This window comes from Vanacampus margaritifer, chromosome 17 (assembly GCF_051991255.1).
Source record: "Vanacampus margaritifer isolate UIUO_Vmar chromosome 17, RoL_Vmar_1.0, whole genome shotgun sequence".
NCBI lineage: Eukaryota > Metazoa > Chordata > Actinopteri > Syngnathiformes > Syngnathidae > Vanacampus > Vanacampus margaritifer.
In genome coordinates, this window is record NC_135448.1 from 14,166,329 (window position 1) to 14,177,687 (window position 11,359).

Below are 11,359 nucleotides of genomic sequence, written 5' to 3' on the forward strand. Positions count from 1 at the left end.
AAGGTGGAAACACCACAGGGAGTGACACAATGAAGTGAGCTGCAGCAATAAATAATGATGCACAAACTGTTGAATTGTTTTCTTTTTATTATTATTATTATTATTTATTATTGTTGGGTGAAATAGCTAACCCAATACTGGGCTCAAAAGGAACCAAGATAATGCTGGGTGATTTGTACCCAGCGCCACCAATATTTTCTATGAATGTTACATCAACTCATTCACTGCCATTGACGGCTATGGATGCCAAAAATTAATTTGAACTATTTCTATTAGTTTGACATTTTTTTCCACTTTTGCTAACAAAAGTATGAAAATCTAGAATTTTTTTTTATTGTTCATTCAGAACAGTTATAAAATTTGTGATAAATCTTGAGTTAACTATCGAAGTCATGCAATTAATTACAATAAAAAAAAATTATCGTCTGACGCCCCTAATTTGGAATAATCTTTTCTTATATTTAATTTGGGGCATCAGGCGATTACATTTTTTAATTGTAATTAATTACATGACTTCACTAGTTAACTCACGATTAATCAAAAATGTTATATCTGTTCTAAACGTACAGTACATTTTTTTCTAGGTTTTCACACTCTTGTTAACAAAAGTGGGGGTGAAATGTGAAACTAAGAAATAGCTCAAATTTTTGATGTCTATAGCCTTCAAGTTAGCTCTGGACTCAGCTGTGACCCGGAAGTTAAACAACGACCGGAAAAGGAAATGAGAAATTGTTTGGTTTGGCGTGTTCTGTTTTGTTTTGAGCACATGGTCGCTTTCAAGTTACGTTAGTAGGTAATTTTGGATTGTTTACTTGCACAGAGGCGTCCACACTAAAGGAATATTGTCTCTACGTCGGCTGCTGCCCGTCTACCTGCACGTCAGCTGAAGAAAAGTGGCGACGTGTTGTGAAAAGGTAATTCGTGCTCAACTTTTCCACGTTTTTACTGCATGGTCCTCTAAATGTATATTTTTGTTTAAAAAGAACCATCGTCGCTTATTTAGCATGTCCTCGACTGACTCAACTAACGAGACGCGATACTATTGTCCAATGTAAAATGTGTTTATTAGTCTACTTGTCGAAAACGAGAAAGTGTGAGATAAAAATAATAGTAAATACAGAAAAATAACAGCAGGATTCAAGAAAACACAGTTTGAGCATTTGAAAATGTTCTAATGAGTCAGTATTCCTGATGCCTTGTGGGATTAGTTGATGCTGTATTCGAGGTCAGAATTGATCCGAGTTGCTTTTTCAGTTTCGACCTGAAAGTGTTCGAGGCAAAAGCAAACAACCAAAATGGTGGATTTATGATAAATTTGTCTTTTTGTTTTGGTCCTCAAAACTCATTTTGACCTCCAGCAAACTTGCCTTCTCGCAATCTTGCTTAATTTATTGTTTTTATCTTATATCATAAGCATTTCATACAGTTCAGTAGTTCACCGTATAATTCCATGCAGGGAGGCGTTGTTTTACGCAAAGTTATGTCGAATATTTATGAATGAAGAAAGCTATCTAGTTTTATACTCGAGTAAATGGTGTCTTCCAAAGGGATCGCCATTGTAGAGTGACGTCACATTGTAGTCCGTCGGTGAAGTCGAGTACCCCCCACCTCCCCACTTCGCAAGTGGTATTTAACCCCCCAAAAAAGAAAAAGGGAGATTTCCGAGCATCCTCGAATGCAGCATATGTTCCAGAAGGCGCGGTCTTGTGCTGGTGATAGGCGTGAGAAGGGTGGAGTCAGCAGAGCGGAGTGAGCGGGTGGGGGAGTGGCTTAGGTTGGACTGCGCTGAACTGCTTGCTCAGTGCATGTATCACTTGCATTCTGTGAAAAATAATCAACAGGCAGCCTGTGGTCAAAACTTCAATAATATGACATTTATCAAGTAGTGACGTGAATATTTCAGAGTATTTCAATAGTTTGAAAGCCTAGTATTTTATGCAAATTGGCATATACGATATGCAAATGAGCATTACTCACCGCTTCCGTTTCTGTTTTCTTGACAGGATCGAGGCCGTTTGGGACATGGATGGGTCTGTGCTACAAGCATGCGATTGGAAAGCTGCTTTTCGACAGGTGCGTGTACTTTTTTTACACCGAGGATGCCATGCCTTGTGCTTGAGGAGGTGTGTCTGATGCCACTTTGCCATTTGTCAGTGCACTGACTTGCGCCTGATGTACTTAGACACACACCAGAACAACATTCAATGGTTCTGAACATGTGCTTTTTTTTTAAAATCACATTAGTGTGGCCCAAATGATTGAAAAAAGAAAAAATTAGAAAATATAAACAACTTACAAACAAAAATAAAAATAACTTTTTCAAAAAAAATCTTTGTTTTTGGTTGCGCTCATCAAACTGGCCACATTTTTAGGTACGCCCTAGTTGTTTGTAATGTATACAGGTTCTGATAGCAGATAGACAAATCATGAGGTTCCCCTCAAGTGTCCAAATATTAGGTACACTCCCAGTCTTATTTCTCGACTATGTGTCTATTGACAGATAGATCATGTCCACAAATGTCATGAGTGGACAGACTGTAGAACCTCTGCATGTTGTTCCAGGCGGTGTGTGAACTTTGATTTAGATTAGCTAAAAATGCTTTTGCTTTTACTGATGACTCCACATGCTAACGTTTGTTAACGATTTTTAACTGAGGCATTTTAACTCATTCACTGCCATTGACGTAAAAAAAATTCAATATTTGTACTATTTCTATTAGTTTCCTATTTTTTTCTACTTTTGTTAACAAGAGTATGAAAACCTAGAATGTTCTATTGTAAAACAGATATAATATATATTAACTATTGAAGCCATGCGATTAATTACAATTAAAAAATGTAATCGTCTGACGCCCCTAATTTTGAATAATCTTTTATTATATTTAATTAGGGGCATCAGGCAATTAAATTTTTTAATTGTAATTAATCACATGGCTTCACTAGTTGACTCACGATTAATCAAAAATGTTATATCTGTTCTAAACGTACAGTACATTTTTTTCCTAGGTTTTCACACTTTTGTTCACAAAAGTGTGGGGGGAAATGTGAAACTAAGAAATGGTTCAAATGAATTTTTGATATCTATAGCCGTCAATAAGTTAATGACAATTTGGCATCATTACACACTGTGAGTTTTTCCCCCCTTTTTTTGTTTGAGCTAGGTAGCATTGGACTTAGCTGCGACCCCGACGTCTTGTGAGTAATTTAATTTTTTTTGTTTTTGTTTCCCGACAGGATGGGAGGAGGTCTTGGACAAACACGCAGCCAACAGACACAAGACTTTTCGGATGTGTCGGATGGTTCTGCACTCCATTGACAGCAAGCTGCTTACGGACAGGTGTGTGCGCTATTTGAAGGCAAATGTTGTGTGCAGCCTGTCAACCAGTCTTTGTAACTTGAGCCCAACATGAAATGATTGCTGTGTCCAAATAAGTGCTTGTCTCAACTCAAATATATTGTTGAAGTGAAATGAGTGTCTCCGTGTTTGATTTCCAACTGCACTGTGCTTGTATTTTCAGGGCCTCGAATGGATTGCACGTGGATTGTTCTTGAAGACGTTTGGTCTCACGTCCGAGCTGGCTTTCTCGCTTCGTTCTCAAGGCCAGATGGCGGGATTTTCAGCATGAATCGAGGAAGCCTGCTCGGATCAGGGGCCAAAACATCTTCAAGAACAACCTGAACAATCCACTTGCAATCCATTTAAGGGCCCAAAAATGCTTTCTTGCTACTATGGCGCTTCAACATGCCCACTTATAAAAAAAATAAAAATATATTTTTTATTAATTTGCATAAATTACCACTCCCACTCAGAATTATCCAACCAGATGATAGTATGTAAATTAATTTGCATAATTGACCACACCCCTTAAGGACTGGCCTATTGTATGCCTAGCCACGCCCACTTTTCCCCACTACAGACCCATTATGGCTTAATTTGCATATCATTAACCTGCTAATTTGCATAACCACACCCATTTAACGAGACAACCAATCAGATGCTGGCACTGTTACAGAACCCACCAATCAGATTGCTTGCTGTGCAATAATTTGCATAAACCACACCCTTTCATGGAGCCAACCAATCAGATGCTGGCACTGTTACAGAACCCACCAATCAGATTGCTTGCTGTGCAATAATTTGCATAAACCACACCCTTTCATGGAGCCAACCAATCAGATGCTGGCACTGTTACAGAACCCACCAATCAGATTGCTTCCTGCTAGCAAATTTGCATTACCTTGCAACTTGGCCACACCCCTTTATTTTGCATTATGTTATGAAACATTTAAAAAAATGTTTTGTAATGTTATGAGTTTAGAAATGTTGCAATTTGTCAACTTTTTTTTTGCAAGTTTTGTAATGTTACAAGAAGAGTTCAGAAAAGTTTCAATTTGTCAACTTTTATTTTGCAGAGTACATGTTGGAATGGCAAAAAAAGTTGAAGTTGTATGACTTGATTGCTGCCTCCTTGTGGTCACCAGGTGAAGTTGCGAGCCAGCAGCAGAAGATCGTGCGGCCCTAAAACAAAACGACATCAGTGAGTCAAGTCAACTTTTACAGCAAACGTTTTTGAAATATGATGAAAGTCACCTGCACAGAAGGGGATCCGACGACTCTTGTGGGATTTGGGCCAATCGCTCACACGGCCGCAACGCCAGGAAGTCCGCCATGTTCCTTGGCGCCTGCATTAGAAAAACATTGGAAGACATTGAGGAGAAGCTCGCCGAGTCGACAGCATTCAAAACTTACCGTCAACTTCAAGCTGATGGCAGCAACCAGAACACAAGTGTTGGACAGTCAATGCGTGGTCAAGTGGACTACAACAAAAAGGACAAGTTTTTTTTTAATGCAGCAAATTTGACAAGATGATGCAGAAGAGGACCTGCGACTCGTTTCTGGGACTGTCAGTGATGATGCAGCTTCATTCACAGGAAGATGACCTTGAAGAAAAGTTTGAAGTGACCTTACACTTCTTTGCAGTTTGGCAGCGGACGAACTGACACACAAACAGGAGATAAGCTATCAACCAGTCCAGCTTCTACTCAAGTTTATTAACGTGTGTCAACAATTAAAGAAAAAAACAAACAAGCGGTTTAGTTTCTGCAGGGGCCAGAGATGCTTTGGCACCATTTAGTTAACAAAAGCAGAAGAAAACCAACATCATGTCGGCACAAAAAGGTAAATGTACCTTTTTGAGGGTCCCGAGTGAAGCGCAGTTCAATGCAGCTTTGGGGAGACTACAAAAAGAGACATGTTCAAACAGGTTTATCAAATGTTCACGTCAGCCATTTTGTTTTGCGGCATGCTCAAACCCAGCGATGGCCAGCCAACGTACACGTTTCTTGTTCTTCATTTAGCTCTGGTTCAAGTCAAAATGCCGTTTTAACCTGCACACAGAAAAAAGCAGGACGTTAGGAATGGTTAGTGCAAGTCACCTGGCATGTCTTTACCTTCCTCACCATGTGCTAAAACTAATTAAAACATGATATCAAATTTTAACATGTATGAGTGTTTGTGTCTCACCAGTGACGAGAACAGGGCTGGGCTGGACATCGTGACAATGGCCTGGGCTGAAAGACACGGTAACATAATGTAGAAGCTTTGAAACATGCAAGCACGTTTAGCCAGTGTAGAGCAAAAAATAAATAAAAAAAAACTTTCAACGCCATAGTCAAAAAGATGGGGGAAGTAAGCAACTTGATTTCAAGGGGAGTTACATTCGCTTCAAGATGCAAGCCTGTGGACACATTTAAAGAAAGTTAAGAGTTGATTCTCACTAAAGTACAAACGCTGGCAACTTACCTTCTGCCAAACGGTGCTCTTCTCCAGATGCTGGAAAGGGGGAAAAAAGTACTTCGTGTTACTTAATATCTTCCGTTTCCAAGTACCGTTTGGAGTTTAAGAACAAAGTTTTAACAAATAAGTACTTTACTTACCGCGAGCATTTATTTGCGAACATGTCAAATAAATGCGTTGGTGCCATTTTTGCAAGCGATTGACGTTGATTGACCACGATCGAGCAAACATTTTAGCTAGCATGCTAGCAAGGTGTTTGCATGCTGAAAAGGTGAACATGTTAAAAGTTACAACTACGACTGTAAGAATAATCTTTAAACAAACCTCTTGTCAAAGCTTTTGGTCATCTTGTCGAGATGAGTGGCGAACAGCAGGCGGAGGACGTCGACGTGATGCTGGCGAAGAAAAGAAAGACCGCTCGTTCAATTAGTCACACCTTAAATAGGTTTTCGGTAACAACGTCATCACTTGCTGTTTTTTTCGAAAGCTTTATTCAACCAAGAGAACAAAAAAAAAGTATTTCGACTGCATGTAGACAGAAAATCCTGGTAAAATCAGTAAAGTATTTTCCGGGGATCGAACCCTGCTCGTCTGTTCCAGAGCCCATGTCGCTAGCCATTCAGCCAAACTGTCATGTGACTTTCGGTTCTGTAGGTCATAATTATGCTATAGAGTAAAAAATGGCCGAATGACACAACCACTGGATCTATAAATACAACCAAAAGTCCCGAGATTCTCAAAGTCGAGGTGGTCGAGTGGTATACAACATTACCTTTGGTTTACTTGTTCTCGTGTTCGAGCTTCGTTTTCTATCCTTTAGATTTCGCCGTTAAGTATGTTTGAGGGTGCTCAAGCGAGGATCGAACCCAAACCACTTGAACCGGAGGCAAACTTTTATACCATTCGGCCATCAATGTTGAAGCTTTCGGGCGTTTTATATTGGGTATTTGTAAGATTCCCACATGATTGTATTGCACTTGATAGATACGATACTATTCGAACGTCTCTAACGAGAAGCTGGCCGAATGGTCAGTAGTAAGGGTTCCAGTGACCGCAGACCACGGTTCGAATCTAGATCGCTTCTGTTTTTACGAGATTAGTCCTCAAATTATTGAAAATAAGGGAGAGGTTGGGGTTCGAACGCGTTACCACCGGTACGGCAGTCGTTGTTTTATTTGAAGTGCCACCTGATCACATTGCTTTGACCAAAAATTAATGAATGTGATGAGTACGCTTCTTCCGAACTCAAAATTAGTCTACAAAACTCGATAAATTTGGATTTCGTATGGGGGAAATTGGCCGAGTGGTTAGTAACAAAGGTTACCGTATCCACAGACCTGAGTTCGATTCCTGATCTCTTCAATTTTAATGAGATTATTTCTCAAATTATAGAAAATAAGGGAAAGGGCGGGAATCGAACGCGTTACCACTGGTACGGGAGTCGATATTTTATTTCAACTGCCAGCTGATCACGTTTTTCTGACCAAAAATTAATGAAGGTGATGAGTAAAGTTCTTTCCAAATCAAGTTCGAAGTTATTTACTCAGAGGAACCCCCAACCTTCACCCCTCCCCACCAGCCATTATATTATTTTTTTATGGGTATTACTTTCAATTCACACATACACATCCTGGTCGTCAGCTATGTAATCTACTCAAGTACAAATCCAACGATTGTTTTATATATGAATTAACAGATCACGAACAAGTCAATCCTATTCCCATTCATCCACAGGAGGGCAGTATTGCATCGTGTCTCAGTTGCTTCTCCGTTTTTCCTCTGAACTTTTAACCGACTTTGATTGACTCCACCCACACGGATTCTCAACGATTCTTCTTTTCTGTCGAACTATTATTTCCTTGGCGGCTTTAATGATGCGCGTCTTATAACAGCACGCTTATTGTTTTATCACATTATTGAACAATAGGGTAGATGCCACAGATTTCCGAGTTTTACACATGAGCGCCGTTTCCGGCGACTTCCGGCCCGCGTTCCAACACTTGCACACCCACCCCTGCGCCCCCTCCCGCTCATCGGCGGGAGGGCGTCTCAGCTATCTGAAATGCTTCGGACACTAAGACAGACACTACACACTCGCAGCCTCGTACCCATCGACGGGAACGCGCAACCTAGTGGCACAAAGGCGGAAGCGCAAGTACTGGGATGTGGCCCACACGTCCCAAAACCGTAAACGGAAATAAAGTTGATTGGTGAAAACCCGAAAGTTGGGAGTCCCGCCTCCTCCGTGGCATATAGTCCATTACAAACGAGCCAAAACCCAGATATTATAACCTGAAATGTCACCCTTCCAGGGAATGCGCCGTCTGCTGGTGACATATGGTACTGCACCCAACCCACTATTTTCTATGTGGGGGGATTTTTTCCCCCCACAACTTTTTAACCCAATGGCCCAGAGCAGTGTTTCTCAATCCTGGTCCTCGGGGCACACTATCCAGCCTGTTGTCCACGTCTCCATATTCCAAAGCAGGTGAGGATCGTTATCAGGCTTCTCCTGAGCTTGCTGATGAGCGGTCATTGGAGTGACATACGTTGGGAAAAGTGTTGGTCAACACAAACCACATCACATCTGGGTCGATTAAATATTTTTTATTTGCACAAAGCCGAGTTCAGAAAAAGTGCATGAGGTGAACACAGAAGACTTGAAGGGAAAAACGTTAACATGACATCGGTATGGGAACAACATTTTTATATAGTAAGACCTTTTTAAACGAACATGTATGCATAGTAAGGCATTTTTTATAACCATGTATAGCATTGCGGGGTTGTTATTTTACGTCCACGTATGGCAAGGCGTGAGGAGTCCTCTTACTTGCCTTCCCGAAAAAATGTCCGCTTCTGCTCCACAGAGTGCCAGCGACAAGCTTTTAAATCAGCCCTGGTGTATGGAAGAGATACGGCATTGACTACATAATGTCGGTCGTGCGCTGTGAATTCCGGCAAAGTCGGCGATTTGATGAACTTGGTAAAAACGGCAGGCGACAGAAGCTGTTTTCAAACTAGCGATCTCTAAATTATGTAAATATCGCCATTTATGAGTCCCGACTAAATGTGCCACTTTGACTGATAGACGAACTTCGGTGGAAGTAGTATACTCCATGGCTCGAACGGCAATAACAACTTTTAATTAATAAAATAACAGCCGCTAAGTCACAAAGTCGTTCCGGGTCACGTCCACTTCCATTTAACAGTCACTTCCTTCTGCCCGTCCATCATAGGGCAGTCACGTGATCACGTGACGTTGGTGAAAAGGTCATATGCTTCAGCTTTTTCTTTTTCTAAACTAAAGATGACCATGGTGTTTAATAAATAAATAAATTAATGACCATGTATAGTAAGGCATTTAAAAAATACTATGCATATTAAGGCTTTTATAAAAAATAAAAAAAAGACTATGTAAAACATGTGAAACGATGTATAGTAAGTTAAAACAAGCATTTATAGTAAAGCTTTTATTTAAAGAACCATTTATAGTATTTTTTTTCACTTAAGAAAAAAAACAACCATTTATAGTAAGGCTTTTTTTTTTTTAAACAGCCATGCGAGTAGTCATTTTATTTTCCTGTTATCTTGCTCACTTAATGGTGACCAATTATTGAAAATACAGATGCGCAATTTCAAAATGATGCACTATATATACTATGAATGGCCGCTGGGGGCCCCAATCCTTTTTTTCTTGGGGCCCCTGTGGAATGTTGCTACACCACAGTGCACACACACACACACACTTGTGCACGCACACACAAAGCGCAGCATTGAGACAATTGCGGCGTACCTTTTCGCTCATTTGAATTTCTAATTCACGTGGGCGCCGCCAGAATAAAGGCGCGCACTGTAAGGACGCATACGAGAGCGTGTCAATCACGGCCCGGGCGACACCTCCGCGGGCCCTTCCCGCGGGCCCTTCCCGCGCCCACTTCCTGTTCTGAGCCGCCCGCTGACATTTGAGGAAAGACAGACAAATTGCATGCACAATGGATGTCATTTCTTCAAGTGCTTTCTTTCCAAAGCGATTTGGCCATTATGAGTCATTACCGTTGTAAACCTTTGAGATGCAACCTTCTCGGGTTCATGTTCTCGCAGCGTTCATTTGAAAAGCTTGTCATCTCACGGAGCTTTCTCAAATGGAAAAGTGGTGTGGAAGCCAAGCCGGGTTTGAGTCCGCTTGATGTGTGCTTGTCCATTTGCGTTGCTGCTCCCCCCTTTTAGGCTTCTAATAAGCACAATTGGAGGCCATCGTTGTCAGCCATCTTGTGGGACAATCTTTGAGACACTTCCTGGTTGTGTCTAGTAGCCACGTACGCTTACTTCATGATGCTAGGTGGCTACATGTTAGCATCACAGCTCACTGATTTGAACATCATTTTTTTTTTTTTTAACCCGAGACCAAATCGACACAATCAGAGTTCATAGTTGTCAGCCATCTTGTGGGATAGCCTCACATACAGCCTTATGTCACGATGCTAGGTAGCTACATGTTAGCATCGCTGCTCACTGATTTCAACAACAAAATTTGTGTTTTAACCCGTGACTAAAATAAGCACATTCAGAGGACATGGTTGTCAGCCATTTTGTGGGACAATCTTTGAGACACTTCCTGGTTGTGTCTAGTAGCCACGTACGCTTACTTCGTGATGCTAGGTGGCTACATGTTAGCATCACAGCTCAATGATTTGAACATAATTTTTATTTTTTGTTAGCCCGAGACCAAATCGACACAATCAGAGTTCATAGTTGTCAGCCATCTTGTGGGATAGGATAGCCTCACATACAGCCTTATGTCACGACGCTAGGTAGCTACATGTTAGCATCGCTGCTGACTGATTTCAACAACAAAATTTGTGTTTTAACCCGTGACTAAAATAAGCACATTCAGAGGACATGGTTGTCAGCCATTTTGTGGGACAATCTTTGAGACACTTTCTGGTTGTGTCTCGTAGACACGTACGCTTACTTCATGATGCTAGGTGGCTACATGTTAGCATCACAGCTCACTGATTTGAACATAATTATTATTTTTTTTTAACCCGAGACCAAATCGACACAATCAAAGTTCATAGTTGTCAGCCATCTTGTGGGATAGCCTCACATACAGCCTTATGTCACGATGGTAGGTAGCTACATGTTAGCATCGCTGCTCACTGATTTCAACAACAAAATTTGTGTTTTAACCCGTGACTAAAATAAGCACATTCAGAGGACATGGTTGTCAGCCATTTTGTGGGACAATCTTTGAGACACTTCCTGGTTGTGTCTAGTAGCCACGTACGCTTACTTCATGATGCTAGGTGGCTACATGTTAGCATCACAGCTCACTGATTTGAACATAATTTTTTATTTATTTTTTAACCCGAGACCAAATCGACACAATCAGAGTTCATAGTTGTCAGCCATCTTGTGGGATAGGATAGCCTCACATACAGCCTTATGTCACGACGCTAGGTAGCTACATTTTAGTATCGCTGCTCACTGATTTCAACAACAAAATTTGTGTTTTAACCCGTGACTAAAATAAGCACATTCAGAGGAGATGCTTGTCAGCCA

The 11,359-nt window shown here is 40.9% G+C and overlaps 1 protein-coding gene and 1 long non-coding RNA gene across 10 annotated transcripts; one reads left to right on the plus strand and one right to left on the minus strand.

Moving 5' to 3' along the window:
• Positions 1-563: 563 nt before the first annotated feature.
• LOC144037814 (uncharacterized) lies at positions 564-5,500 on the plus strand. Of its 3 annotated transcripts, none has more exons than XR_013289057.1 (4): positions 564-914; positions 2,004-2,073; positions 3,235-3,337; positions 4,414-5,500. It is a non-coding gene; the product is annotated as an uncharacterized LOC144037814 (long non-coding RNA). The 3 variants fall into 3 exon arrangements; XR_013289056.1 differs by having other exon boundaries at positions 577-914; positions 4,483-5,500; XR_013289055.1 differs by lacking the exon at positions 4,414-5,500 and having other exon boundaries at positions 602-914; positions 3,235-3,469.
• On the minus strand, positions 4,386-6,416 carry LOC144037813 (uncharacterized). 7 transcript variants are annotated; one of them, XM_077549623.1, is made up of 11 exons: positions 6,122-6,390; positions 5,938-6,060; positions 5,804-5,833; positions 5,658-5,738; positions 5,525-5,571; positions 5,337-5,388; positions 5,190-5,238; positions 4,884-4,941; positions 4,751-4,763; positions 4,592-4,683; positions 4,386-4,519 (listed from the first exon to the last, which is right to left on the minus strand). In XM_077549623.1, exons 6-11 carry the CDS (start codon positions 5,352-5,354, stop codon positions 4,396-4,398), a joined length of 354 nt encoding a protein of 117 aa, XP_077405749.1. In that variant the 5' UTR covers positions 5,355-5,388; positions 5,525-5,571; positions 5,658-5,738; positions 5,804-5,833; positions 5,938-6,060; positions 6,122-6,390; the 3' UTR covers positions 4,386-4,395. The 7 variants fall into 7 exon arrangements, 5 of the variants coding, with proteins under 5 accessions (XP_077405749.1, XP_077405750.1, XP_077405754.1 ...); XR_013289053.1 differs by having other exon boundaries at positions 4,884-4,997; positions 5,525-5,738; positions 6,122-6,384; XM_077549624.1 differs by lacking the exon at positions 5,658-5,738 and having other exon boundaries at positions 6,122-6,388.
• Between the last annotated feature and the right edge of the window lie 4,943 nt (positions 6,417-11,359).